Here is a 27,383-nt window from a genome sequence, read left to right as displayed (position 1 = left end):
AGAGAGGAGAGAAGCATTCCAGAGTCTTGATGCTGGCAGCTGACTGACAGCAGGCTGTGTACACTGATCCCTTGGCTCTGTCAAGCATTTGATGTTGAGGTGGGGCCTAGTTGAGAGAGAGTATGTGCTCTGGAAGTTCAGAAGCTTGATGCTCAGAAGCCAGCTACAAGGCACCGAGGATTGCCGTGGAGTTTCCTAACAGGGAAAGGACCCTGGCCTGTCTGTCCCGGCATCCTAGCTAGTTTAGCTTATTCCTTCCCTTGGGGTTTGAGCAGCTTTCTGTTTTTTTTTTTCATTGGATTGTTTAGAAAAGAACCACTCATTGGAATTGCCTGGAATGTTATGAGTGGTGTTTGGAGGATAACACATAAGATATTACCTTGCCGAAGGTAAGAATGACCTTCCCTTCCTTTGAACTCTGGGGCTTCATTTTGTAGGCTTCAGAATAGGCCTCTCCAAGGTGTGTGCTGATTATGGGTCTTGCGGTGGGGTATCTCCTGCTAGGAGATGGCTGTCTCCCTTTCCTCCTGCAGTTGCAAATTGGTAAAAGCTGATAGTGAGACATTAAAAGCACAGAATGAGGATGGGAGTGCACAACTCAGAGCTCAGAGGAGTTTGTCCTGTTGCTCATCTGCTGAGCCCTGGGCCGTGAGGCTGATGTGTTGCTCTCTGCAACTGTATAGCCAGTACCTTGTCTCTCCAGACTGACAGTCTTAGGCTAGCTTTGCCTGTTGCATTTGGTTGCCATGGCAACATAAAAAATGAGAAAAAATGGAAACACCTGGCAAGCAGATACCGAAACTTGGATTGTTCAGTTTTCCTTCTTGGTCTAGGAGACGGCGTTTGTGACAGTCACAGGTAGGGGAAGAGGTGGTGATAGCGTCTTGTTCATTCAGACACCTGGGTGCTGGCTTGGCTGTCGATGCTGCGAAGGGCATTGGCACCGGGGATGCAGTCATTGCCACACAGCCACCGCGTCTCCAGCTCTCTCTGCGCTGGGTGAAAATGCTGCAGTGGTGGCTTTGCTCTGTGTGGAAGGGAAGCTGCTGCTTGCAAATTGTCGTTTTGTTTTTTTCCTGTGACTACCCTTGTCCTTTACCTCTCCGTGGTCTGAGAAGTGCCCAGATCTCTATTAGAAAAGCCTATTTTCCTAAGGAGAGAAGTAACTGCCGTAGTGAGCCAGGAGGAGCAGATAGGCTAGGAGAGGGCTCGCCGAAGACTCAGGTTAGAATTGTAGCATCTCTGAAACAGCAAAGCAGAGGTGGGAGGAACAGTCGAGGTCAGGTCGGGTTCTCCCCCAGCAGATAGAAGCCCGGATGGCAGAAGAGACGGGCCCAGGCGCATTTGGCAGAGCAGGACTCAGGCCAAATTCAGGGCAGTGCTTGGTTTTGGGGGTGTGGGAGGGAAGCCCACGAGGCTCACTGGGTTATTTTCATGCCAGGAGAAGGATGTTCTTTGGGCTGGTTTCCAGCTCCCAAGGTGGGGTGGGTGGGGTGAGGAAATGGAGCTCGTGTTCGAGAGAGGAGTTGTGGGGGAAGGGGAAACGAATGCAGAAAACCATAGTTGAGTAATGAGGCCATAGTTGCTGAATGAAAACCCGTGTCAGACAGCCTCCCCCAGGGTGTTGGGAGGGTACAGTGAGCGTTGGCGGTCTATGTGTGTCTCTTTCTCTGGGAAGAGAGGGGTGTGGAGGTGTCTGCCTGTTTGGGACAAGAACTTTTTTATTCTTTTTGTTGTGCATTGCTTTTCCCAAACCCCTTAGGTAGTGGGTGTAAGCGCCTTAATATTTTTGCTGGTTGTTTGTGACTGCCTCTTCTCATGCAGCCCTCCTTTCGTAGCAATAATTTAAGCTGAATTCTCTGTGTAGGATCCTTGAGGGCACAGCATGAAATTGGGGGCTAGTGTTCCTAGGAATTAATGGGATACAGGTGACATCTAATGATATCTTCTCAGATTTCTGATCCTCCGAGCTTTCTAACCTTCTATCATAGCCTCGAAGATTCTCTACATTGTCTCTCCTGGGGAAAGAATGGGGGTCCCGTCCCCCAGCCACAGGGTCACTCTGCTTTAAAGAAGCCCCAGATAAGGTGTTTATAGAAATGGATATTGTTTAGAAGTTAATCGTTTGGCATCTTGAGCTTTCTGGAGAGAAGTGCCTTAGAAATAAAAGTAAAATGTACCTGAGATTTAAATTCTGGGGTCTCCACTGGGAACAGTCACAAACGGTGCTTTTCATTTAGTGTAGTGCTCCATGGTTTTCAAAGCATTGTATCAATCCACACAACCACCTTGAGAGAAGAGTTTTCATCCCATTTTGCAAGAATGGAAGCTGAGGCCCAGAGGAGTGATGTGACGAGTAGAGGGGTCAATAGCTGCAGAGCTTTGTCGGGACCCAGTCATTCTGGGCTCATGGTCTTTCCAGCACCCCAGGATCCTCTTGGTTTGCGGGTTAGTCTTGAGGCTGAGAAGAACAGAAGCTTGCTTCTGTCAGACTTTAGGACTTGCCATGGGATGGTGTCTCTGTGGCAAAGCCCAGGTTTTTGGAGTCCAGCTTCTGTCTTGCGCAAGTCATTAATTTCTCTGAGCCTCGGTTTCCTCATGTATAAAATGGAGATGGTAAACTGACTATACAGAGTTAAGTGAGATAATCCAGGCAAAGTGCCGGGTACACAGGCAATGTTGGATAAGTCCGGTCCAGTCCCTCTGCTTGCTTGACCTTCTGTACCTGTCCCTAAGGGTTGGCGGTGCTTAGGCTGGTGACCTACCTTTTGTGATGGCAGTAGTGTAGGGAGGGGTCTTGCTGTGATCCCACTTCAGTGTGCTCCTGTTCAACATGTTGACAGAGAGGCAGCTGAGGACCCCATTACCCAAACTCACCTAAATTCACACCCGACAGAAAGAATGGCTTCTGAATTATAACCTCCTTTATTACTATGTCCGTTAGAGTTATATGCATATGCTCCTGAATATGTAGGAAACAGAAGCAGCTTCTTTTATAGATGGGGAAATTGAGGGACAGAGAAAGTGACTTCCTGCCCAGTCTCACCTGACACATCCTTGAGGAAGTTGAAAGTAGAATGAAGTCATTTTCTTGTTGAGCTTCTCCAGACTAATTTTTGTCTGGTCTTAACTTCTTTTGTTCCTTTCAGATGGGAGGCAGTTGAGTTAAAACTCTAGCTCACTGTTTTGAGTTTCAGCCCACACCCTTCCAGCAAAATGATCAGCATTCATGTAGCCCAAGTCAAGGAAAGAGAAGTCTTTGTTCAAATTATCCCACTGTGCTTTGGGAATCCAGATAGCACAGAAACCTGGCAAACAGGCTTTTACATTAATAGATTTTATTTAATGACATTGAGACTCTGCCTTCCCATAGCATATCCAAGGTTTTGGTCTCCTCTCTGGAGATTTGTGTGACACATGTGCCCTAAGGCAGACTTTCGGGAACAGAACCATCTTTACAGATACTCAGTTCAGGGCCACATGCTGAAGTAGGGGTAAGGGTGAAACCTGGGTGAAACCTGTTAGGAGCAGACCTCTGTTGGAGGAGTTGAGGACAAATCAATGTCTTCCCCAGCAGGCTCTAAAGTGGGGACACACAGTAAGATGTGACTGACTAAAGCAAATGTACCAGAACGCCCACATCCAAGGGAGTGAGTGAGGACCCCTTCAGTGTTGTCTCTTCAGGAGACTACACACATGCACCACAGGTGTTCTCATTGCATAAGACAATGTGGTAAACAACTTCTAGAAGTTTCCATCTGCTAGCTTTTCAGCCAAGTGAAAAAATAGTTTTTGAGACTTTGTATATGTTCATTTGGAGTTCAAAGCGTGGCCACCTTTTTTATTTTTTATTAGTTGTAATTCTGGATAATTTCTAGTTATTTCCAAAAGTCATATTTACTCTTGGACGACCTCCAAGATCATTACCCACATTGAGGAGCTTCAGAGGAAAATCCTCTGAAGACAGAGCTTGTTACTCAACTGAGTGGGTAGCGGTGTGTGTTCTTTCAAAGAGCCAGATCAGGGACTACCAGGTAATGGTTGAATCTGTTGCTTCATTGGAAGCTGTCCCTGCCTATGGGGTGCCCTGGTGAAGATACACACCCTGTTTGGAGAGAAAACATGGTCCCCTTGCTGGGAGCAGATTTGGTTTGAACTTCAGTCATATCCCCTAATAAGCCAGCTTTCTCTAGGGATGGCTTAGCGCAGGTCTTGGTATTCATGAAGAATGGGGTTGTCTTTATGTGTTTTTTCTTCCTCCGGCCCAGCACCCACTACCCCTCACTAATGTTCAAAGTTGGGTTCACAATCATTTCTTTTCCAGCTGAAATATGTTTGCAGCTGGCACCCGAGGTGGTGGTTGTACTCTTTCCTCACTCACTCAAGCCTGCATCTTCCTTCCTGTACTGTTGGCCAGAGGAGCTTCTTTAGTATGGGAAGGAGACATGGGTTAGAATGCGGGCAAAGATTAAAATTAGAGCTGAAGATTGTAAGGTACAGAAAAGGCAGAAGTGGCCATCTGTCCTGGATTTCCTGAATCAATCACAAATCCAGAGAATCTTTGTCACACAGAAGAGGAATGGCACTTCTAGTTGATGGAATGTGATGAGATCATTTAAAAATGATGTGGATGAGTTGAAAAGAATAGAGAAAATCTTTATAGTAAGTTTTTAAAAATCAAGATGCAAAATTATAAACATGGTGTGATCGCAATTATAAAACAACAAAGCACCCCCCCCCCAAAAAAAAAGGTCAATAAAATGATTTTCCCTTTGAAAGTGAGACTATGGTGATTTTTTTTTCTTTCAGTTTTTTCTCCCCAGATTTATCAAATATTCTGTAATGAGCCTCTATTGGTTATCTTTTCTTTTAATTTTTTTTTATTTTAATTAGTTTCAAGTATACAGTACATTGGTTAGATATCTATATATAGTTCATAAAATGATCTCCCCAATTGTTCCCTCCCTCCCCTGACTCTCCACCTAGCCAACGTATTAATGCTAACTGCATTCCCTATACTGTGAACCCCATCCCCATGACCATCCATCAGCTACTAATTTGTACTTCTTTAACCTTTCAGCCCATTATACCAGCCCCCCAAACTACCCTCCCCTCTGTCCATCACCAAATTCTCTACTGTATTTGTGAGTCTGTTTTTGATTAGTGTATACTTTTTATTCCTTAGATTCCAGATATAAGTGAAATCATACAGTGTTTATCTTTCTCTGTCTGATTTAAATACCTTCTAGGTCCATCAAAGCAAAATCTTTTTCCATCCCCTTCCTTTTCATATGCGGAGGCCTTGTTTTCTTATCCTTTCAGCCACCCCATCCCTTGGTTGGAGCACTTAAATCTTTTCCATTTAAGGTACCTATTGATAGGAATGTAGTTGTTTCCATTCTTTTTTCCTGTTTTTGATACACGTTTTTTCTTCTTAAAGAGGTCCCTCCAACATTTCCTATAATACTGGCTTGGCGGTGATAAATTCCTTTAGCTTATTTTTATTTGGGAAGCTCTTTATCTGTCCTTCAATTCTAAATGGTAGCTTTGCTGGATAAATTATTCTTGGTTGTAGATCCTGGGTCTTCATCCTGTTGAATATTTTTTGCCAGGCCCTTCTGTCCTGTATAGTTTCTTTTGAGAAATCAGCTGCTAGTTTTATGGGTGTTCTCTTATAAAAAACTATCTGTTTTTCTCTTACTGCTTTTTAATATTCTTTCTTTGTATTTAACCTTTGGCATTTTAATTATGATGCGTCCTGGTGTGGGCCTCTTTGGATCCCTGATTTTTGGAATTCTCTGAGCTTCCTGGGGTTTTATGTCCATTTCCTTCACCAGGTTAGGGAGTTTTCCATCATTATTTCTTTAGACAGCTGTTCAACATCTTGATTTTTTTTTTTCAGTTACGCCAATCAGATGGATATTAGGAGCCTTAATAGTGTCCATATCCTCCTTAAATTATTTTTATAGTCTTGGCATCTTATCTCTTGCCATTCTGATTGCGGGTCCTCGGTTTTCCCTTTTTTTAGATAAGGCATTTGATCCTTTTCTTTATTCACTTTGTTTATTTCTTTGTTTATTCCATTTAATATATTTCTCATCTCAGATGTGTTCTCCATTTCAGACTGGTTCCCTTTTATAATTTTCATTCCCTCTTTGTTGGAGTTCTACCTCTTTGTTGGAGTTCTCTACACTTCCCAAAAGTTCATTGAGCATCTTTATAACTAGTGTTTTGAACTCTTCATCTGTTAGATTACTTGACTCCATTATATCTGGATCTCTGTTATGTTCTGTTATATATGGTTTCTGCTTCTTTGTCTTCCCATTTTAGCTGCCTTTCTGTGTCTGTTTCTACGTACTAAGCAAAACTCTTATGTCTCCGTTCTTACTAGTGTGGTTTTGCGAAGTGTGTGTCCAGTGGAACAGTCCGGAAAGGGATCAGCTGCAGGTCAAACTTAGCGCTAGCCTCTACCCCTCCAGGGCCACCTGTTAAGATTCATCAAGCAATCTACAGATGCCATGCTTATAGTTGCCTCAAAAGACCACACCAGAAACCGAGGCCAGCTGCCTCCTCCATTGTGAACCTTAGCAAGGAGCACTTGACTCGCTGAGAATACACCTGGATGTGGCTTGGGTGGGGCCGTGAGTTGGGGGAGGCGGGGTTTCAGGGAATCCTCTGGGCGGAGCCACCTCTGTTATCCAGTTTGATGACCTCACGGCTATGGTGGCGCCGTGTCTGGCATACTGGTAGTGGGGAGGGAACAACAGATACCTCTGGGACTTCTGTTCAGAGCGAGTCTTGGCTAGGGTCTCACTCTGACAATATCTCCCTGTAAGTCCCTGGTGCCCTCTGTGCTCAGCCAAATGGGCACTGCTGCTCAGAGTGAGCAGGTTCGTCACTGTGAAAATCTGCTTATGGATGTGGCCCCTTTGAGAGGTGTCTGCCACTCAAGACCTGGCAGCCCCGCATCCTTGCCCAGTCCTATCTTCTGCCGTTGCAAGGTGGATTTCTCTCCAGGTATATGGCTTGTTCAGCCCAGGTGATTTTTCCTTGCTGCTGTTCCTCGTTTCCATCACAACTTTGATTTGGTCACCAGAGGGGTGAACCAGAGCTCTATCATCTCTCTTGGTTATCTTAAATTAGAGTGAATTAAAGTTGGTAAAAATCCCAAACTTTTTTTTTTTATTACCAGACTTCTCGTCCTGAGTTTTTGCTTAGAGATACAGCTGCCATACTAATATGACCTGAATATACTTTTTCCTTGTCTCAGACCTTGGAAATCTGAAAAGTCAGGCAAGACTAGGTTCCAGGAAGACGGTCGGGGCATAGTTCTGCCTGGAGGCAGGGCCTGGCCTGGACAAGGCAGCCTCTCAGAGCTCCTTTCCACCCCCAGATGGTGATTATCCCTGTGCTACACAGAGCCTCTGCCAACACTGAGCTGGCTGAGTGTGCTGACATTCTCTGAGGGGGGAGCATAACAAAAGCCTGGCTGGGACGGAGGCTGGGGCGGGGAATCCAGAGTGAGTGCCTGAGCTGATAAGGAGCCAGTGATCTTTCTGCCTGGAGGGACTTGCACCTCCAGCTGCCAAGCATCTGGCAGGGCCAGCCCCTTGGAGAGCTGGTGCTTGCTGCAGTGGTCCTCCTGTGCAGAACTTCCCTAATAGCGCAGGTGTCAGGGCTCTGTCTTGGGCATGGGAAGGATCACTTATCCTTTGTGCAGCAGTGGTTTTGAAGGAAGCAGCGCATCTTATCTCCAAGGTGGAAACTAGGATTTTTCCTCGTAGCACCTCTGTAAAAGCGAGAGTGGCGAAAGGACATCAGAGTGCTTCTTCCTCAGCTGTGTCCGGCCTGGGTCTTCTAATCTCCATCTCCTCGGGATCTGGGCCTAGGCCTCCAGATCAGATTTTCTCCACTCCTCCGGCAGAGAGCCCCAGTTTACTGCAGGTGCCTGGATCCTATTGTCTGTCAGAGCAGTGGACAAAACTCAGACATATCCTGGGACTTCTGCTTTGAGGAAAGCTCACTGATCTGGAGTTAGCAGAGTCTGGGAGTCAGCATCAAGCCATTCAAGGATAGTATTGAATCTGCGTGGAGGCATTTGCCACCACTGCTGCTTTGAAAGACTGGCAAATGTTGGGGCTCTGTGGAGGCAGGTGAGAAGGGTTCTCTGTGGTGTCTCGTGAGTATCGAACCAAGATGTTCCCAAAGTGCTGTACTTCCTAGGGCAGGTGGAGGTTCTCAGTGGGAAGCGAATGGATGAACCGAGGGGGATCCAATCACACTTCAGTTTTTCCTACTCTCCGGGCATGGCGCAAGGGGTTAATATCTCCGATGGCTCTATTTTGGGGCAAATGGAATGTTCCCAGAATAGGACTCTTTGTTGAGTAATCTATTTTGGGAGGCAAGCCCTACTGGCGTTTATGTAAGCGATTCTCTGTGTGTATCTGGGGGTGTGGATATGCATACAAGTGATTTCTATACTAATTATAACAGCTTCTTTTGGGAGCCAGGGAAATGGAGGTGTGTGTAAAGGCTATGGATTGCTGTTGCTGTGAAGAGTGGTGTGTGACTGTGTGTGCCCATCTGATGGGGCAAATGCCACAGATATGTGAGTAAGAGAGTAAATGTAGAGACCTTAGGACAGAAGTCAGGCATGACTGCCTTGGCCCCTTTGTGGGTTGTCAGGCTTTGGAGATGTGCCCCTCTATCATCCTCTTGATTTCCTGAAGCACATAGATAGGCTGGACTTCATGGCCCCCTGGCTGTTGTCTGGAGTCAGGTGTTTTCCAAAAGGTGGGTCCTAGGTTGTCTATGGCCCATCAACCAGTTCTAACCTGAAATAAATCTCAGATTCCACTTCCTGCTGCAGCCTGGCACTTACTGACTGGATTCTCTCCTGTCTCCACACAGGCCAAATCCACATATGTCGAAACAAGAGAGAAACCAAAGACCATCCAGCATGGTCAGTGAAACATCCACAACTGGGACCACATCCACCGTGGAGGCCAAGCCCGGCCCGAAGGTGAGCTTCTGGCCACTCGTTCCTTCCTTCTCCTCTTTTATATTTAGCAAGCCCCTTCGTAACCAGAGGCCCATTTGACCTGCACCATAGTTTTGTGAGAGAGACATATGTCTTCTTCTCAAACGATAGCTTGGGAAATTGAGGCCGATTGGGGTTATGTCACTTGTCTAAGAAAACAGGTGATTGCTGACAGAACCAAGACTGACATCTAAGTCCTTGGATGCATTCTTCATTTCCCAGACGTGTCCTGGGAAGGCCACATGTGTGTTAGAGGCAGCCTGGTGAGATTTGTGATAGATAGGCCCTAGGAAGGGTGTGCTTGAAAAGGGCCCAGAGGTTTCTGTCCCCAAGATATGAGAGCACTGACTGAGGAGCAGGTAAAAGAACAACCATTGTAGAAAAGGGGAGACTGCTGAGGACTGAATCCGGATAGGAGGGGGAAATTATCTGGAAATTGCCAGAGTCTGTGACCAAAAAGTAGTTTCGTTTCAGAAAGCTGTAGAACATTTTAGGGCCAACAGCTGCTGGTGAAAGTTGTTTGAAAAATCCCTTTAAATGTTTTTATCTCTGTGGCCCAGACGGGAAGCTTGCCAGGTCTTAGACTCGCCTTTTAATTAGAATGCTGTGGCCATATGTGTGCCAGTTCCTATCTCCTTGCTGTTCTTTTGATCAACGGGCGCTGTCACTTAGATTAAGGCAGAGGGGACGCATAGCCCTCCTACCTTAAAGTGCTTTTTTGTGCCTCCCTAAATCCCCCTGTGGCTGCTAGAGTTCAAGTCTTTTTTCTCCTAGATCATAAAGTCCAGCAATAAAGTCCACAGCTTTGGGAAGAGGGACCAGGCTATTCAGAGGAACCCCAATGTTCCGGTGGTGGTGAGGGGCTGGCTGCACAAGCAGGTGAGGACACTGAGGAGGGAAGGCAGGGAGGAGGAGATTGTTCTTGCTGCTTTGCTTCCTTGTCCTGGCCCCCTGGGAACTGGGAACAGGCTCATAATAAGCATGCTATTCCTGAGTTTGTCTGGAGCAGGCAGATCCGGTTTACTGTGCTGAGCAGTTTGCTGTTCATTTTTATGAGTGGACCATCCACTCAATGACTACAGCTTCCCTCCCCAGATCTACTTGACCACCTTGGCTCCTGATGCTGTTGATTTTCCTGGGACCCAGACACTTGTGTGGGTGGGTCAGCACAAGTTCAGCGTTATTGCCTGAACTTGTTTTCCTGGTGTTAAAGAGCCTATGTTACCATTTGGCTGAAAAATTCCATTTTTTTCCTTTCCCCTAGTCCAGCACAGATATCTAGCTCCCTAGACCCTCAGATTCCAAATAAGCCAAACTCAGCTCATTATCTCCCCACCCATTACCTCTTTCCCTGCTAACCTGCTTTTTCTGGATCTCGGTGACCACACAACCATTCTTCCAGGCACTGGGGTTAGAAACCTCTGCACCATCACCAGCTCCTCCTCCCACTTTCTTTGGGCCTTGAAATCCTGTCAGTTCCATCTGCCTTCAGGCCATTCTTCATCTCTCTCCTCACCGCTAATTCTGCTTCTGGTTCTCTGGCCATGGATAGGCCCTGAGCTCCCAGGGCCAGAGACCAAGTCCCTTTTGTCTTCTTTTTTCTCTCCTTGCCATCCATCCATCCATTTATTCACCAAGTGCTGATGTTCTACGTGCTCCCACAGCAGATATGATGAGATGACTAACATGTGGTTCCTGACCGTGAGGAACTCAGTCTGCCAAGGGAAACAGACACATCTCCCACATACCATATCATCACCCGGCATAATCTCTCACATATCATGCCGTCTAAAATAACACAAACTCCAAGAGCAATGATGTAAATTTTTACTAAAGGAGTTATGGGAAGACAGAGGAGGGCATTACATTGCACACCGAACAACAACAAAAAACTCTCGAAAATACTCATGCAATCTCTCTCCCCTATTTCTGCTCCCACAGCAACTCCTCTAGCTCCCCAGCCTCTTCTGTCAAACACTCCTCTGGCACCACCCCTCTCTTAATGCCGTTCCTTCCCTCACAGCTCTTTTCTCACCCCCTCACCTCTCTGCTCATCTCTTTTCTTACCTGAGTAACTTAACCCTCTGACTTTTTCCATTTGTGTCCCTATCCTCATTAAACAAAAGGATGCTCCTTTGAAATGTGGAGGGAGAGGGAAGGGATTTTAAATAATATTTTCTCCCCAACCCCAACGCCCTAGCCGAGGCCCCTTGGCTGTGCTGTAACTATAACAGAGGTCGGTGTGAAGGGTCATGGACACACAGCAGAGGAATGTAGACATGCTTGGGGAGTCTTGGAAGGCTTCCCAGAGGGAGTGACATTTGAATCAGGTATGGAAGGATGGAGAGGAGTTTTCCAAACAAAGCAAATATATGCCAAGACCTGAGAGATTATTTGGTCCTTGCAGAAGATAAAACCAAGAAATGCATGAATTCAGCAAATTAAAATTGTTTTTACTACTTTAGTAAGTGGAGAATGAACAGACTTCATGTTGTTAGGTTTAGAAACTGTTAGTTTTTTTTTTTTTTAAGTCTGTCAGAAACTTTTGCAGAAGAAAGACCACTTTAACAGCTAAAAGTGACTCTGGAATTTCCTAGATTTAAGAGAAAACTGACCCTAAAACACTACTATTTTTCCACCCTGGTCATGTTTTTTGTCGTTGTTGTTGTTAATAAATGTGATGATTGACACTTTAAATGAATAAAGACAGATTTTTGTTATGAGATAATGTGATAGCAAGAAAATCCAAATCTCTTTACATTGTATGGAAGGAAAACACACCATAAAGTTAGTTCTTTATGGCAGAGAACTGAACTTGGTCTAATGAGAATTTTGCCTCCTTGATTAATTAGCTAACCTAAAGTCTTTGTTCATACTCTATAAATCATTTTTCTAATCGACATAAGAGAAGGTATTTTATAGCATAGAATTGAAATAAATTTGAATAATAAACAAATAAATAAACAGCTTCCTTTTTGTTAAAAGCTGGTATCTTAATGGAAGAACTGCATTTTTTAATTCATATCTTGTTTTTCTAAAAGAAGGATGCTTAGAATGTATTAACCTGTTTCCAGGAAACAAACAAAAATTTCCTGGGGATAAACCATCATTGAATCTAAATTTTAATGCCGTAGTCAAAGAATGGCTTTGCAGTAAAAATCATTAATTTATTGATAGAAAGAGTGAATATGGGCAAATCAAGATTGGGGAGGGGAAACAGTAAGCTCAGACATTGCCCTGATTGGTTTTCTTTGCTTTACAGGACAGTTCTGGGATGAGGCTGTGGAAAAGGAGGTGGTTTGTGCTTGCCGATTATTGCTTGTTTTACTACAAAGGTAAGCCAAGGCTCAGGCCACTAAGGGCTCTTTGTGCTGGGGGTGGTGGTGATGTGATGCAAATGTGGTCTTCTCAAATCTAGAGAATGGACCAGTGGCCTGAGCTTAGTTAATAACCTACTGACTTGACAAAGTGTTTACTTTCACTTACATGGATGGTTGATGACTTCATTTTTACCAGTCTCAGCACTGGAAGTATCATTTGTTCAGTTAAAATAAATAGAATCTGATTTGCCTGCTACTTAGGGTTTCAAGATCTGGAGTTGTCAGCTTCTGCCGTACTTGGGACATAAGCACACCTTTGACACAGCGTGGAGAGGTGGAAAGTATAGATAAATCATGTTTAGTAACTTGATACCTAGGTTTGTCCACTTTGATATTGGATGGGCAACTGGTGAATTGAGTTGGCCAAATGAACATTTATGGAGCCCCAGTGCGTAGAGTTAGGGGTTGTGTAATGGTGAGAAGGAAATAAGCCTCAAAATATGGAAGAAGAAATAGCTTACTTTTCAGAAAAGGCTGTGGTTGATGCTTTAGAACAGGGGTCCCCCACCCCTGGGCCACAGACTAGTACCAGTCCGCGGTCTGTTAGGAACCGGGTTGGACAGCAGGAGGTGAGCAGCGGGCAAGCGAGCAAAGCTTCATCTGTATTTGCAGCTTCTCCTCTAGCCCTACTAACATCACCACTTTAGCTCCACCTCAAATCATCAGGCATTAGATTCTCATAGGAGCACTGGTCCCTGGCGCCAAAAAGGTTGGGGACTGCTGCAGTTTAGAAGACATCCAGAGTGCTCGGGCAGGTCAGAGAGGGCAAGAAGTTAATTCCATGTTGGAGAATTTGGGGAGTCTTCTTAGAGAGATGGGATTCAAGTTGGGCTTTCAGGGATGGGTAGAACTTTGTGTGTAGGGGAGAGGTGGACATTCCAAGCAGCGGAAACAACTTAAGTAAAGTTTTAGAAGCAGAAGGAAGTGGAATGACAGACCCACAAGGCCAAAGTAGGTCTCGCATGGAGGATGTACTAGAAGATAAGGAGGTGAGTAAGGGCCAAAGGGCAAAGGGGCTGTCGACACTGGGCAGAGGAAGCTGGGCTTCATTCTGTACCCAACTGGCAGTCAGTAAGTGCCTCTGAGTAGGAAAAGGACAGGACTAACTGTGATCAGGAAGTTACCTCTGGTAGTGAAGATGGTTTAGAAAAGGATGAGTTGGATATAGAAGTTAGAATATTTCACACATGCTCTAACTTTGCCTATGAGGTTTGCTCCACCCAGAATGCCCTTCCCCATCCTTTAAGATACTTTAAATATCACCTTCTGCAGCCTTCTTGACTTCCCCAGACAGTGCCACTCCTGCCTGTGTATTCCTGCACAACTTGGTATTCTGTTGTGTTTCAGGAGTTAGCAGGTTGAGTTGAGCGTGTTTACATGTCTCCACCCTTGGGGAGAGGGCTGTCTGTCTTATTCACCTCTGTAGTTCCAGCATGAGCACAAGGGTCCCCAGGGAAAAGCCAAATGGACCATCAGTGAATGCAGTTGTCCTGGGGAGAGATAAGGAGCCCTGAACTAGAGCAGGGGTATGGACCAGCCCTGGGAAGGTGCTACACAAGTTTATTCTGATGTGTCTTTCAATTCAAAGACAGCCGAGAAGAAGCAGTCCTTGGGAGTGTCCCTCTGCCCAGCTACGTGGTCTCGCCTGTGGCTCCTGAGGACCGCATAAGTCGCAAGTATTCCTTTAAGGTACTGCTTCCTCTCCTCCAGGGCTGCCATTCCATCCTAAAAAATGGTGTTCCCAAAAATGGCTTCATAAAAGCAGTGTTTTTGTGGGGAGGGGGAAGAAGTTAAGCTAGAGCATTTCAAACTCATGTTAACAAAGTTATAAATTCTTTACCCAAGAGTAATATCGCATCACAATTTCTTTCATTTGGATCTGAGCTTTCACATCCTCCAGTCTTGCCGAAGTATTTAAACCCTTCTTTCCCTGTCACTTCTAGTCCTGTGATTACAGATTGGACACAGCCTTCTCATGCTTTCTTATCACTGTAATGAGCCAGTCTAACTAGCATTCCGTCACTTAGTGCAAAGGACAGTCCCTCATAATGGATTTTTATCAGTTTTGCTGTGAAAACTTACGTTGAGGATTAGGGGCTTGCCTGTTGAAGAAATTTTCAGGTTTGTCCATTTTGTTAATCTTGTTGAAAAGCAGTTAGAATCAAATTTGGTTCGTTTTCTGGATCCTCGAAGGTTCCTAGGGAAATCCCTTTAACAGTAAAACCACTTTTCTACTTCCTTTGTCTCCATGGCATTTGGAGTGAGGCCATGATAATCGATGGCTGTCCTTTGACATCCTCTGGCATCTTCATAGCCAGGCGTTAAGGCTCTAAGAAGGTGATGGTCAGGCCCAAACTTGGGGAATCTTGAAGCCATCTCCTTCAGTTGCCTCCATAATCCTTTCACCGCTGACATTTCCTGGGTCCCCTAGAAATGGTGAGGGTGGGATGAGTTGAAGGTCCGCTCTACTGGCAAGTCTCATTTTTTTAGGTATAGCCTGGTTTCTAGTCAGTCATGCAAAGTTACGTAGTAGGATTGTGTTCATTGGAAAGGGCAGAACAGAGGGGAAGGGAGTACCTTCAACATGTGACTTCAAATCATCTTGGCTCTGGCATCTTCCTCAGGCTTAGGGCACTTTGGACTTGGGTCACTTGGGCAGATGGAAAGGGAACTCCTTGTACTTCTTGGCTTCACAGTTAACACATTTAATATGCCCGAAACCAGGCAGAATGTAGTTGGGAACCTGCTCTTCAGAGCAAAGTGTAGCTGGGCACAGCACATGCTGGCAGTTTAACTAGTGACTGAGGTTGTGTTTGTGATCTTGTTTAACTCTTTTGTGATGATGGATCTAACTCCCAAGGCCCATGAAAGACATGCAAACTCTCCTCGTTTGAAGTGTGTCCCATGTTGATTTCCTGGATGAGGCTGGCTCCCTGAACCCTGTACAACAGAGACCTACTCTCTCATACACTTATGGGTTTCCTGTGCTTGTGGGTGGCCTTGTGTCTGATGGGGTGAGCACCTGTCTCAGAACCATCTGTGGCTGGGCAGAAATTCTGGAAGTGGGTATCAGAGATCTTATGGGGTCATTGTCCAGGGGAACTTTCCAAGAATTTCTGCTGATTCACAATAAGACATGCATAGGTCCTTTCTCAATCTGTTCTTATTGTCATATCTCCATCTTGTTTAAATAGGAGGAGTCCTTCCGGGGACAGTCGATGACCCATTATACATGTAAGGAAGGAAATCAGGTTTGATTTGGTTAATGTAGGGACTCTCTGCTGCAGCCCAGGTTTGCCTGCAATCCCTTGGCACTGAGCTGGATGGATTCAGATATGTGAATGTCAGAAGCAGGCCCATATTTAGCATGCATTTTGGACCTGAATGTTAGTGTGTGGAGAAGTAAATGCTGACAGTTCATCTGAGAGGTTTCATTTGTGACCGTTAGTGATTCTAGCATGTCATTTTCCAGCTTCTAATTGGTTCTCTCATTTTATTGCCCTGACTGGTCTTTGCATGGAGTTTGCCTTTCATTCTGGATCCAGATTATCAGAGCAGTGATCTGTATAATCATACTAATTTCTGCACAGGACCTGGGAGCATTGTACAGAGAGCTTGGACTCAGAGTCAGACAGACCTGGGTGTAAATCCTGGCTCCAGCTCTACATTCATTCAGCAATATTGGTCACTTACAATGTGCCAGGCACTATTCCTGGGGGTACAGTGGTGAACAACCATAGACAAAGCCCCTGCTCTCATGGATCTTATATTCTAGAGGGAAGAGACAGATAATAAACAGTATGTAAGATAAATAACACCAGATAATGTTAAGTGCTATGAATAATCCGTTGCTGGATGTGGAAATCTGGGGAAGTTACTTAATATCTCTGACCTTAATTTGCCATATATGTAAAACATAGATTCTGTCCCTACCTGTCAAAGGATTAAAATGAGTTTAAAGTCGTGGAAGTTCCCAGGAGACACATAGTAGTTATTCAGTAAATCTTCCTCTTTTTTTTTTTTTTTTAACACCATCTTCCTATGTAGGTTTGGTAAGGATCTTCCTGACAAGATTAAGATAGGCCCCTGCTTATCAGAGCACAAGGCGAACACTGGAGTTGCCTCTTGTTTGCAAACCATCCCAGTTCCTTTTCAGTGGTCATTCTCAGTACTTCTTCAGGATATGTGTGAAAGCATCTTGAGGCTTCCTAGCACATAGTAGGTGTGCAAGGATTTTCAGTCAAAGGTTAGCTCCTCAAACTTTAGTGCCTCTTGGGAGAGACAGAACAGCAGCTTCTTTAATGGGTACACAGCACATTTCATGCCTAAACCGTGAAGCACAGTGAATATCTGCACTGAGCCACCTGCTGTTGCAGCTGGGTTTTGACTCAGTTCCAGTAATTGTGTGCTTCAGAAGAACTGAAATGGGGATTCCCGAGAGTCTGCTTCTATGAAATGAGGGTTTATTTAAAGTCTTTCTCACATAAGCCTTGACTGTGTGCCCCTCCCTGCACAGGTGTAAGATAAGTCAGAAACAGGTACAGCTGCAGAGCGTTCCTGTGGGGGAGTCGGCACAGGTGTCCCTGGGCCTGACCGCACTAAGGGGAATCCAGAGGTGGCATTTCCAGGTGTGGAAACAAGCAGGGTGGTGCTTGGACTTTTAGGCTGGAAGAGGGGAGAACATGGCCCGAGTGAATCCTTGTTTTTGCTCCTAGAAGTGAAATGTGCACTAACCTGGGTTTCCGTCCCAATCTTGCAGGCCGTGCACGCGGGGATGCGAGCGCTCATCTATAATAGCTCCACCGGGGGCTCTCAGGCTGAGCATTCGGGCATGAGGACCTACTATTTCAGTGCCGACACCCAGGAGGACATGAACGCTTGGGTCAGGGCCATGAACCAGGCTGCACAGGTGCTGTCTCGGTCATCACTGAAGAGGTCAGTCCCGTTGGAGGGTTCCTGTCAGTGCTTCCTACTCTGGGATCAGGACCCAAATAAGAACTCTTGGGTGCCAAATTTCCACCATTCATCCACTTGTATTAAACACTGCCCTCTCTTTGAAGTCTTTTTAAACAATGATTTCTTTCGGGAGGAGAATGCATACATGGCGAGCACACATTGCCTGTCAGAGCTGGAAGGTCTTCTAGAAGTTATCTAGTCCAGCGGTTCCCAGCCTTTTTGGCACCAGGGACCAGTGCTCCTATGAGAATCTAAGGCCTGGTGATCTGAGGTGGAGCTGAGGTGGCGATGCTAGTGCTGGTGAGCGGCTACAAATACAGATGAAGCTTGGCTTGCTCGCCTGCTGCTCAGCTCCTGCTGTGTGGCCCAGTTCCTAATGGGCCACAGACTGGTACTGGTCTGCAGCCTAGGGGTTGGGGACCCCTAAGGACCTGCTAGGTTCTAGTCCACTCTCTTCATTAGACAAAGAAACATGAAGGCCTGGGAGGGTGAAATGACTGCCTGTGATACAAAGCCTTGGAACTTGGTGTGTGTTTCTCAGTTTTTCTTTTCTTCTTTGTGGTGGAAGGGACAACCTTGGGGTACTAGATTGGGGAGGAGAGGAAGGACAAAAAAGACCTTGCACACTAAGTTGGCCATAGACTGCTCACCCGGCTGGTGGGGTCTGACCAAGTAGCTATCTTCTATCTGCTCCTTCCTTCCCTCCGGTGAGCAAACCAAGGGTACCGTCAGGGATTTTGAAATTCCTGAGTCTGTTGTCTCATTGATTCCCTGACAGAAAGCAGGGGAGTAATGACTGGAGTCAGGGGCTTGGAGAGGGTCGGATGGGCCTGGAAAAGTCAGGGTGTGCCTTTAGCCACCCCTCATCAGACATGGGCCCCATTCTTCACTATCCAGACACCTCATTCAACTTAGAGGCCTCTTTGACAATGATCTTTTAGTGAGGCCTCAAAACAAAAGGGAGCTCCAGCAGCCTAAAGGCAGGGTTTTTTAGTGACAGAAATGGATTGCACATGTTGTGTTTTAGCTTATCAACCTTTTCCAACTCACGTGTAATTTTCGGTATTAGAGGTTCTTCAAGATTCATGTTCCCTTTCTTGAGGTGAACTAGGCTTTTGGTATAGATGGTGATTTCCTTCAAGAGGCCAGGTTGGGGTCAGGCCCTGCCCTTGCAGCTTCTGTAACACCTCAGGTGAGTGTCAGTTTTTGTTTGTTTGTTTGTTTTTGTTTTTGTTTTTTTTTAAGATTTCCCTTCTGTCTACTTTTCAGTATCCTAAGCTTCAGGCGGGGATCGTCTTGGTAGCTTCCTTGTGCTTGACACATATTAAGATCTCAAATGTCTGTTGAGAAATTGAAAGAATAAACGAATATGTTACAGTTCCATGCGGACCCTGGATCAGTAACTCTTGACTGTAGGTACTCAGTTAAGTTTGGCCATGCCTTCTAGCATTGTCGTCCAGCTTGAAATTTCTGTTGTGTCTGTGATGATGTGAAGGCCCTGCCATTAGCCTGTGGGCACTCTGTTCATAGTGCCATTGGCATTTCCTTCATCATCCCAGGAAAAAGGAACTGAGTAGGCCTGATAGGTCTTACTCCTGGTACACGTGCTGGTCCCTAATGCTCACTGGGTTTGACTTTTTGTTATATACGTAGTTGTTAACTGTATATATTTAATTATACAATTAGTGAAGACCTTTTTAATTATACAAGACATAAAAAAGTACAGACAGAGATATTCTTAATCACCTTCCTAGGTCATCTCTGTTACTAGGTTAATGGGTATCCTCTCAAACTATTTTTTATTCATTTATATGCATATACGCACTTATGGAAACATATAGGTTTCTTTTGTGCTTTTTTAAAAGCATGACTGATAACATCTTAATGATCATTATATATCAGTGTGTGTGGATCGACTTTATTTTGTATGGAATTTCATAATACTGTAATGTATCTAAGCATGGGCCAAACTTTGGATAGTTTATCTCATCTTTTACTGTTATAAATAGTCCTGTAATGAAAAACCTTCTACAGGTCTCTTCATGTGTAAGTCTTTCAGGTTGCCAGGTTAAAATACCATGCATTTTTAATTTTAATCAATACCACCAAATTACCACTGAAAGAAAACTGTATGTTCCACTAGTGAGAGTACTTATTTACCTGCATTTTTGCCAGTTGTTGATATTATCGGACTTAAATTTTTGCTGAGCTGCTGCATAGATAAATAGTATCTGGTTGTTTTAATATGTATTTCCATGATTGGGGGATCTTTTATATTTATTGGCCACTTGTATTTCCTCTTCAGTGAATTGCCTGTATCTGTCCTCTGCCCATTTTCCTACTGAGTTGTTTGCCTTTTTCTCAGCTCTTCCTTTCTTGCATGCTCTGAAATCTGCCTGGGTGAGAAGGCAGCTTAGCAGAGGTTGGTGGTAGGCCCTCTAGTCTTGTGGTTAATGGAGTCTGTTTTCCCTCTTTTGAAAATAAAGATCCTGTTGGCCAGTCTCCAGTATTCTGGCATTTTCGCTGTTATCTTTGATTCTTCAAAGATCAGCTAAGAGTTGTTTTGAGCCCCTGTCCAAGTTCCCTGAAGGCCCTGGGATGCTGATGACTGGGCTTTTCCCATCTTTCTCCCCTTCTTATACTTTCAGTCTCTCCTAAGGTGGTTGTCCTTTTCTTGGTGAAGATCATTTTTCTTAATGAAGATAATAGAACTAAATTGGCTTTATTTATGCTGTGTCATCTTCCCGAAGCAGAGATACCAATGTCTCATATTTTTAAAAAGACCCTCTCTCCTTTATTTTAATTCTTTGAAAAAAAAAAAAGTTTGTTTTTGTTTTGCTTTGCTTCAAACAAACAAACATCAGCTCTTACTAGACTTGACCATTTCGGCTATATCCGTGTGGGCCCATCCCACTGCAGATTTGGGCTTAATATTGTGCCCCACATTCCATTTCTTGTGCATGACCTTTTATAATGTAAACGTTGAGAGTGCCTTGTGTTGTTACATTGGGTTTTTTTGGTGTTCATTCTTATGCCCCGGCTTTGTTCAATTCATCATGAGCACTGGGTCAAGGATAACTTGAGAATGAGAGTTCTGTGATTGAGAAATAATATCAGCCTTGAACCATTCAGGATTAATTTGCTAGCCAAGATTTGGATACTGTTACTTTTTCCTATTTGAAGATTTTATAATTATCAGATTTTGGTTTTCGAAGGGTTCCATTCTTTAGCTATTGAGCTACCTTCCCTTTTAGGGTCTTAAGCCATCATATTGTCCCTAGATTTTCTTTGAACTTTTAAAATATGTTCTTATACTCTTAATAAACTCTCAAAATCTCATAATCATGTTTGCCCAAGGTTCCTTCCTTTAAAAACAAAACAAAACAATTTGTTCTACCTTCTGAGTCAGAATAAAGACAGAATAGCATTTTCTCTTAACTTTCTGAGAGACAAAATCATCAGCTAAGCAAATCCAGACTTATTAAATGTTCTATTTTTCCAGAATAAGATGTTCAGACATTTGGTTAGTTAGAATTATTCACCAGGCAGGGCTGAGTGTTGCCTCTCCTCCAATTTGGTGATTCGCATCGGAAAACTTCCATCTCTGTTAAGTGGGTGGCCCCAGTAGTAGCGTTTTGTTCTCTCCCCTCCTTGATAGATGCTTCCATCCTTAGTCACATAGGCAGATGCTTTTCTGTACAAATGTGGTATATTAGTACTCCTGATTGACGGTAACAGGAAATGCCGACAAATTTACCTTAAAAGCGAGGAATTTATTGGCTCACGTCACTGAAAAGTTCAGGATAGATCTAGCTTAAGAAACAGCTCGGTTCAGAGTTTAGACAATATCAATACCAGTAGGTCTCTCAGTCGTTTTCTGGGCTCTGCCCACCTCTGGATTGGATTCATTCTTGAATTCCGTGGCAGGTCTGGCCTCTGATGGCAAGATAGCTGCAGTAGCCCCTGATTCATGTTAATCCAGGTCGAAGTCCAGCAGGAAAGTCAGAGTCTTGTCCGGAAGCTCTGAGATCCGTGATTATTAAACAGGCTAAGATCATATTTATAATCTAAACCACATACCGTGGTCAGGGGGATACACATGCTTATTGTCACAGGCCTGGGATACATACTTCACTCTGGAAAACCAAGCCATGAGACAGAGAGTCAGCAGCTAGGGACTCGTGCCCAGGTAACATTAGGGCTGTGAGCAGAGTGAGGAGGAATGACTTATGTGACAAGACAAAGGAGGTGCAGACAGCCAGTGTCCAGGCCAGCTGACTGGTGCCTTACTTCTTGCTATATAGATTTCTTATACCTTAAGTATCTCTCCCCAGAGCTTAGTCTCTGCAGTCAGGTAGACCTGTGTTCAAATCCCAGCTCTGCTACTTTCTAACTGTGTCACTTGTACAAATTAAGTATGCTTTTTAAACCTCAGTTTGTCTTACTTCTTAGGGTTCTTGCAAATATTACGTAAGCGAATGTGTAAAGTACTTGCTTAGTGTGATGCCTGCGATATAGTAGATACTTCTTATCTAATATGTTAGCTTCCATAGGTTTGGTTTAACAATATCATTGGTTCTTTCTTCTTTACATCCTTCCAGTTTCATCATTAATTCCCTGGATCACATTGATGATGAATCTTCTGTGAACAGATTACACTCTCTCCCTTGCCAGGATGGGCCCATCCCCTAGCAGTATGAGTTGTGGTTCAACAACCCAAGCTCCCTGCAACACCACCCCTCAGCCTGCTCTTCGCCTCTCTCCATCTCCAGCCTCTTCCTACATCATTTCTCTGACCAAAGAACAGAGCCGAATGCCCTCACTGTATCTTCTCCCTTTGCCCTTTTGTTTCCTACACAGACTTCAGAGTCCCTTGATAGACGTTCATTCAAGTATTCCCGAGAGCCTACACCACATGCTGTAAGGGGCACCAGGCACTGCTGCCAACTACCACCTTCTGTTCCTAATTTCCTTCCCCATCTGTATGTTCTTTCACTTGCCAGACTTTGGACTCTGGTTTTTGATTCCCTATAGCCTCCTTAAAATCTGTCTTCCCAATGTCCCCTGTTGGACTACTTTTTCTCTCTTATCTTAGGATGCCTGTCCTCTATGACAAACTAAAGCACTAAGCAAGGAGGTCAGCTTGTCTTCACAGCTCACAAAGTTGACAAGTGACTCAGATAGGAGGACCTAGCAGAAGACAACTTATCTCTTTTCTCAGTTTCCAAACTTCCGTAGTCTCTGCTCTAACTATAGTCCTGTCTTGGCACTGAAGGTCTAGTTACTTTTGGAATAAAATACAATTTCCTTAGCAGGGCTGCATGGGTCTGGTCCCTGCAGATACCTTTGGCTCATGTCTTGCTATTCCTCATTCTCTATGCCCCAGCTATACAGAATTTTTTAATTGGGTGAATTTGTTTATGCATTCATCCATTTAGTCTTTTATTCTACAAATACTTATGGAGGGCATATTTTATGTCAGACTCTGTTGAAGGTGCTGAGAAATACAGCACTGTTCAAGAGAGGCAAAATCCCATGCATTCTTGTGTGGGGGTAGGGAAGACAGACCATAAATAAGCACACAAATCAACAAGATGATTTTTTTTTTAAATCAAGATCTATGCATGAAGGCAGTAAAATAGGGTGATGGGGTGGGGAGGAACTAGCAGGCAGGGAGTAGGGTGGTCAGGAGCAGCTACTCTACATAGGGAAGATGTGGCAGTAAGGCCTGATTGATACAAGAAAGTCGCGTATGCAAAACTTTGAGAACAAGTGTTCTAGGCAGAAGGAATGGCACTTACAAACACTGTGAGGCAAGAATGAACTCGGTTTGTTCAAGAAACAGAAGCTAGGGAGCATGGCTAACTCAAAGAGAATGAGGGAGAGCACAGACTGTGGTGACATCTGAGAAGTAGATGGAGGTCCATCCCATGAGATAATAGGGTCCCTCTGGACCTCGCTCACCTCTTCCCCCGGCCCTCACCCTTATTGGGACAACTGCCTAACATCCTTCAGGTCTTAACCTAGATTTTTTCTTCCTTTTTTGCCCCTTCAGTGTATTAGATGCCCCTGCTTTTAGCACGCCGTCATTCCCTATGCATAGAACTTTCATGCTGAGGTTATGCAAGCCTGCTTTTTCATTGTCACCCCCAGTAGACTGCAAATTTGTTGAAAATGACAACAGTGCCTGGCACGTAGTAAATGTTTAGTTAACAAACGGATGGGAGTCTGGATGTTTGGCTGGCTGGGCAGGTTGGTGGGTGGATGGATGAACAAAACAATTATAAAATATTTACTCATAGGATGTTCAGATAATGACTTGAGATGTCTGAAAGCAGTCTGAGCACTATTCTGGAATTGGATGTGGGGAATCAGCCTGTTCAGAAATGGCCCCTACATTTCTGGCTATGTGCACCCTCTTCAGAGAACTAATGTGGTCTTCCAAATTCTGATCGCTTTGGGTAGAGTGTAGCAGGAACACATGAGGTGGGACAAGCCTCTTGGACCATGGCAGAAGCAATTTATAGACATGTTTTCTAGTCAAGTACAGGGCTTTGGGATTGGGTCAGAATGGGCTTTGAATCTTGCTTATGTCACTGGTTGCATGATCCAAGGCAAGCTGAGCTTCACGTTCATTACCTGTAATGAAAGAATAATACCTCTAGGTTTGCAGGTTCGTATAATGAGAATATATTTAATGTGCTTAGCTCAGGGGTTTGTAGTTAGTGAATGCACAGTCAGTTATGGCTGTTGTTGCTGTGGTCCCTTTAGTAGAGATAATTTATTATAAATAATCTGGTACTCATACGAGTACCCTGAGCCTCTCTGGGCTCGATAGTACTGTCTTTGCAGGATTTTCATAGAGATTAGAGATGGGCAATGTCAAGATCCTGGCACACAGAAGGATCCAGCATAGGGCAATAATAACCAAGCCCTGGTTGTAAGAAAAATGAATGACTCAGAACCATAACTGGAGTATAGGGAGATGGAAAGTGAATGAGCTTGGCGTGTGCCGGAATTCTGGACTAGCTGGGGTTGAGCTGGGATTGTGGAGCATGACGTGCTCCGGTAGAAGGAAAAGGGAGGGATTCTCCAGGTAGGAATAAATAAAGTGAGGAGACCTGGCCGAGATTCAGTATCTTTCCTTTTTTTTTTTTTTGTCTGGTTCGTCAGCCCTTAAAACTTGACAATGGACACCGGCAATAGCCACTCCACTGAGGCAAGAGGCACCTCAGCTTGGCAGTCTGGTGTTTCAGTTATTCTTTGGCCTTGCTCTTCTCTAGGGGAGGACAGCCTAGAGAATTGGGGAGTGTGTCGCCAGAGTGTCAGCCCACATTGTTAATTTACAGCAGAGCATGAAAAGTAGCCAGATACCTTCTCCTCCTCCCAGGGGGACCAACCTATTTAACTCTGGGGAAAAGAAGAAACCAACTCCAGTCTCCATTCCTCACCAGCCATTTCTTTCCTCAGATGCTAGGAACTAATTCAAGTTGGATTAGGGCTCCCTAGAGGCTTTATGTCCCTTTCTCTTCAGTCATTTGTGTAAGTCTAAGGACTGTGCCCAGGGTGGGTCCTGGCTTTCGAGCCCACCATCCTCCTGAGACACAGAGTCACTGCTCAGGACTCGGCATCTGTCAACACAGGCTCAGCTGGTTTCCCAGGACAGGACTTCTGCCACCTGACCAGGCTCAGACGAAACTCTCCATGGATATCAGTAGCCTGGCCCTGGTTCTTAGGCTGCTAATTTGGCTATTTAGGTAAGGCGAGTGGTGAAGGATCATCCAGGCCATTATCTGCCAACAGGACCAAGGTCCAGCCAAGCCCTGCTACAAGTTGTTATTCTTCTGCTTATCTGGGTCTTGGAATGAGATTTTATGTGTGTGAGGTGTGTGTGTATTTAGCATTAAGATAAAGGGGTCAGAATAAAATAAAAATCAGTGCACAATTGCTGGATATTATGTTAACTTCCAAGTTCTTATGAAGAAAAGGGATGAGAGAGAAGTATCCCTGGTCTGAGATCTAATCTTTTCCCACTTTCAGGGGAAAACAAGACTTTGCCCTAAGCAGACATATAGCATTGCTGTGATGTGCTAATAAAAAGCTTATGATGCCATCAGGGGCCCAGGCTCTTTTTTACTTCCTGGCAGGTGGCTTTCATCCGCTTTTTTGTCACATTGCTATCCAGTATGGAGTCCGTATTCCAGGCAGGAAGAAGGGAAGGGTTAGCTAAGCCAGCTAAATGTGCCTTCTTTTAAAGACTTTCCTGGAAGGCCCTGTACATCTTATTGGTCAGATCTATGCCACAGGATGAACCATGAGCTAGGTCAATTCCAAGGGAGATTGGGAAACATAAGTTTTTTGCCGTGAACATTGCTGCTTTGAAAAAATTGGGGCAAGGAAGGAGGAGAGAATAGATATGAGTGTGCCAGACACAGTGCTGTGCATTTTCTGTGCATTGTCTTCTTTAAGCCTCACAACATTCCCAGGAGCCAGGGGCAGTTGTCTCCATTTTTCCAATGAGAGACCTGACGCCAGAGAGGTCAAGGACTTGCCCAAGGGCACCCAGCATATATTGGGGTGGAGCCAGCTCTTGGAACCAGGACTGACTCCCTCTAAATTTTATGCGCTCTGGGCTTGTCTTGCTCGAGAAGCAACATAGATGGCCAGAATGGTCACAAGTGTCAGGAATTTTCTACGTTTTGAACAGTCACTGATACTGGGTGCTTACAATGATAGTAAACACCTACACAAGAAAGGCTTGTGTTATCTTAGCTAAACCTGTATGCCCTGCATAGCCAGCATCTCTGAATGATAGTCATTGACAGCAGAGGGATTCTTCATCCTTTCTCATCGCTGTGCTAAATCGAGCATTGCAAATCTATTTTGTGACAGGTTTCCTGATATGAGAAGTCATGTGTTAAATTGTTGGGAATGCATGGAGACAGGGAGAAAATGAAAAAAACATGTTTGCCTTAAAACCCTATAACTTAGTAAGTGTTGAAGTCAGGTGAGGTGGGGGAGTAGGGAACATTGCCTACCCTTTTCTTACTCGCAGCTGTAGCCTGACCGTGGGCACTAGGCATATTCCGTATGTCCCAGCAGCCATGGAACTAAGAGCTATTCATAACCCCAGATCGTAGGTCCTAGAACGCTTCCAGGTGGCAAGCTGACTACCATTTTTTAACCACCCTCTGTAGGTTTGTTTTGTAGTAAATGGTGGTGGTAATCTGAAGAAAAGGATTTATTGTTCCCTATCAAATTTATTTTCAGGAATTACTGACATATATGAGGGCATGTTTTCTCATATGTGCATATACAGCAAGAACTAAGGCTAGAAAAACCTGGCAAGCTCCATGAATTGGGGTCAGTTTATGTGACAATATTAAATGTGGTTATCATTATTCAGTTGGGCATTAAGGTCATCTTGCTGAGACAGCAGAGGCTATTTTCTGTACTACTTTCTTATGCTCCCAAGTTCCCATCCCAGTGGGGAAATATAGATACTCAGTAAATACATAGTGGTTGATTAGCAAAGAATGAAAAATCCACATTACAGTTGATTGGGCTGAGATATTATACCACAGTCTTTGGGTCCTGGAGTTGAGGAAACCATTTTCCTTGCGTTCTAATGTCATACATGTAGGTGGCATATTTGTTTCACTACCTGGTTTTTATGACAAAATGCTGTTTATTTTATGTAGGGATGAATAACAAGGAGGTACAATTCCTTAGAGCTCACAATTCGAGTAACTAGGGTATAAAGCTTTGGTGACTTGGCTATGGTGTGACCCAAAGGACAGTCAGAGCTTTCATCTTCTAGGCAATAGCCTTAGCATATCCCCTGTGGGTGGTCTTCCAAATATGAGAAACAAAGAAGATAAAGGCCAACTTGGGCGACTTGAAGGCTATTGGTTGGGGTTACAACTGACATGGGGATTCAAGGAAGAAAGGAAAGACAGAGTTAAAACCTCTGATGTGTACATTGTGGAACAGACTTGTCCCTTGAT

The 27,383-nt window shown here is 44.5% G+C and overlaps 1 protein-coding gene across 11 annotated transcripts in view; it reads left to right on the top strand.

Moving 5' to 3' along the window:
- The window catches only part of PLEKHA7 (pleckstrin homology domain containing A7), a 205,467-nt gene that overhangs the window by 122,559 nt on the left and 55,525 nt on the right, over positions 1-27,383 (top strand). For 9 of the 11 annotated variants that reach the window (XM_036221756.1, XM_016139538.2, XM_036221757.1 and 6 more), the window contains 5 exons: positions 8,911-9,022; positions 9,815-9,919; positions 12,303-12,375; positions 14,009-14,109; positions 17,180-17,355. In XM_036221756.1, coding sequence (XP_036077649.1) covers positions 8,911-9,022; positions 9,815-9,919; positions 12,303-12,375; positions 14,009-14,109; positions 17,180-17,355 — 567 coding nt within the window. Of the gene's footprint in view, positions 1-94; positions 390-7,617; positions 8,154-8,910; positions 9,023-9,814; positions 9,920-12,302; positions 12,376-14,008; positions 14,110-17,179; positions 17,356-27,383 lie in introns of those variants that run through there. The other 2 variants (XM_036221761.1, XM_036221762.1) reach the window with 2 other exon arrangements.

Source organism: Rousettus aegyptiacus, unplaced genomic scaffold, assembly GCF_014176215.1.
Source record: "Rousettus aegyptiacus isolate mRouAeg1 unplaced genomic scaffold, mRouAeg1.p scaffold_m13_p_5, whole genome shotgun sequence".
Lineage (NCBI taxonomy): Eukaryota > Metazoa > Chordata > Mammalia > Chiroptera > Pteropodidae > Rousettus > Rousettus aegyptiacus.
This window is presented reverse-complemented; position numbering and strand designations above follow the sequence as displayed.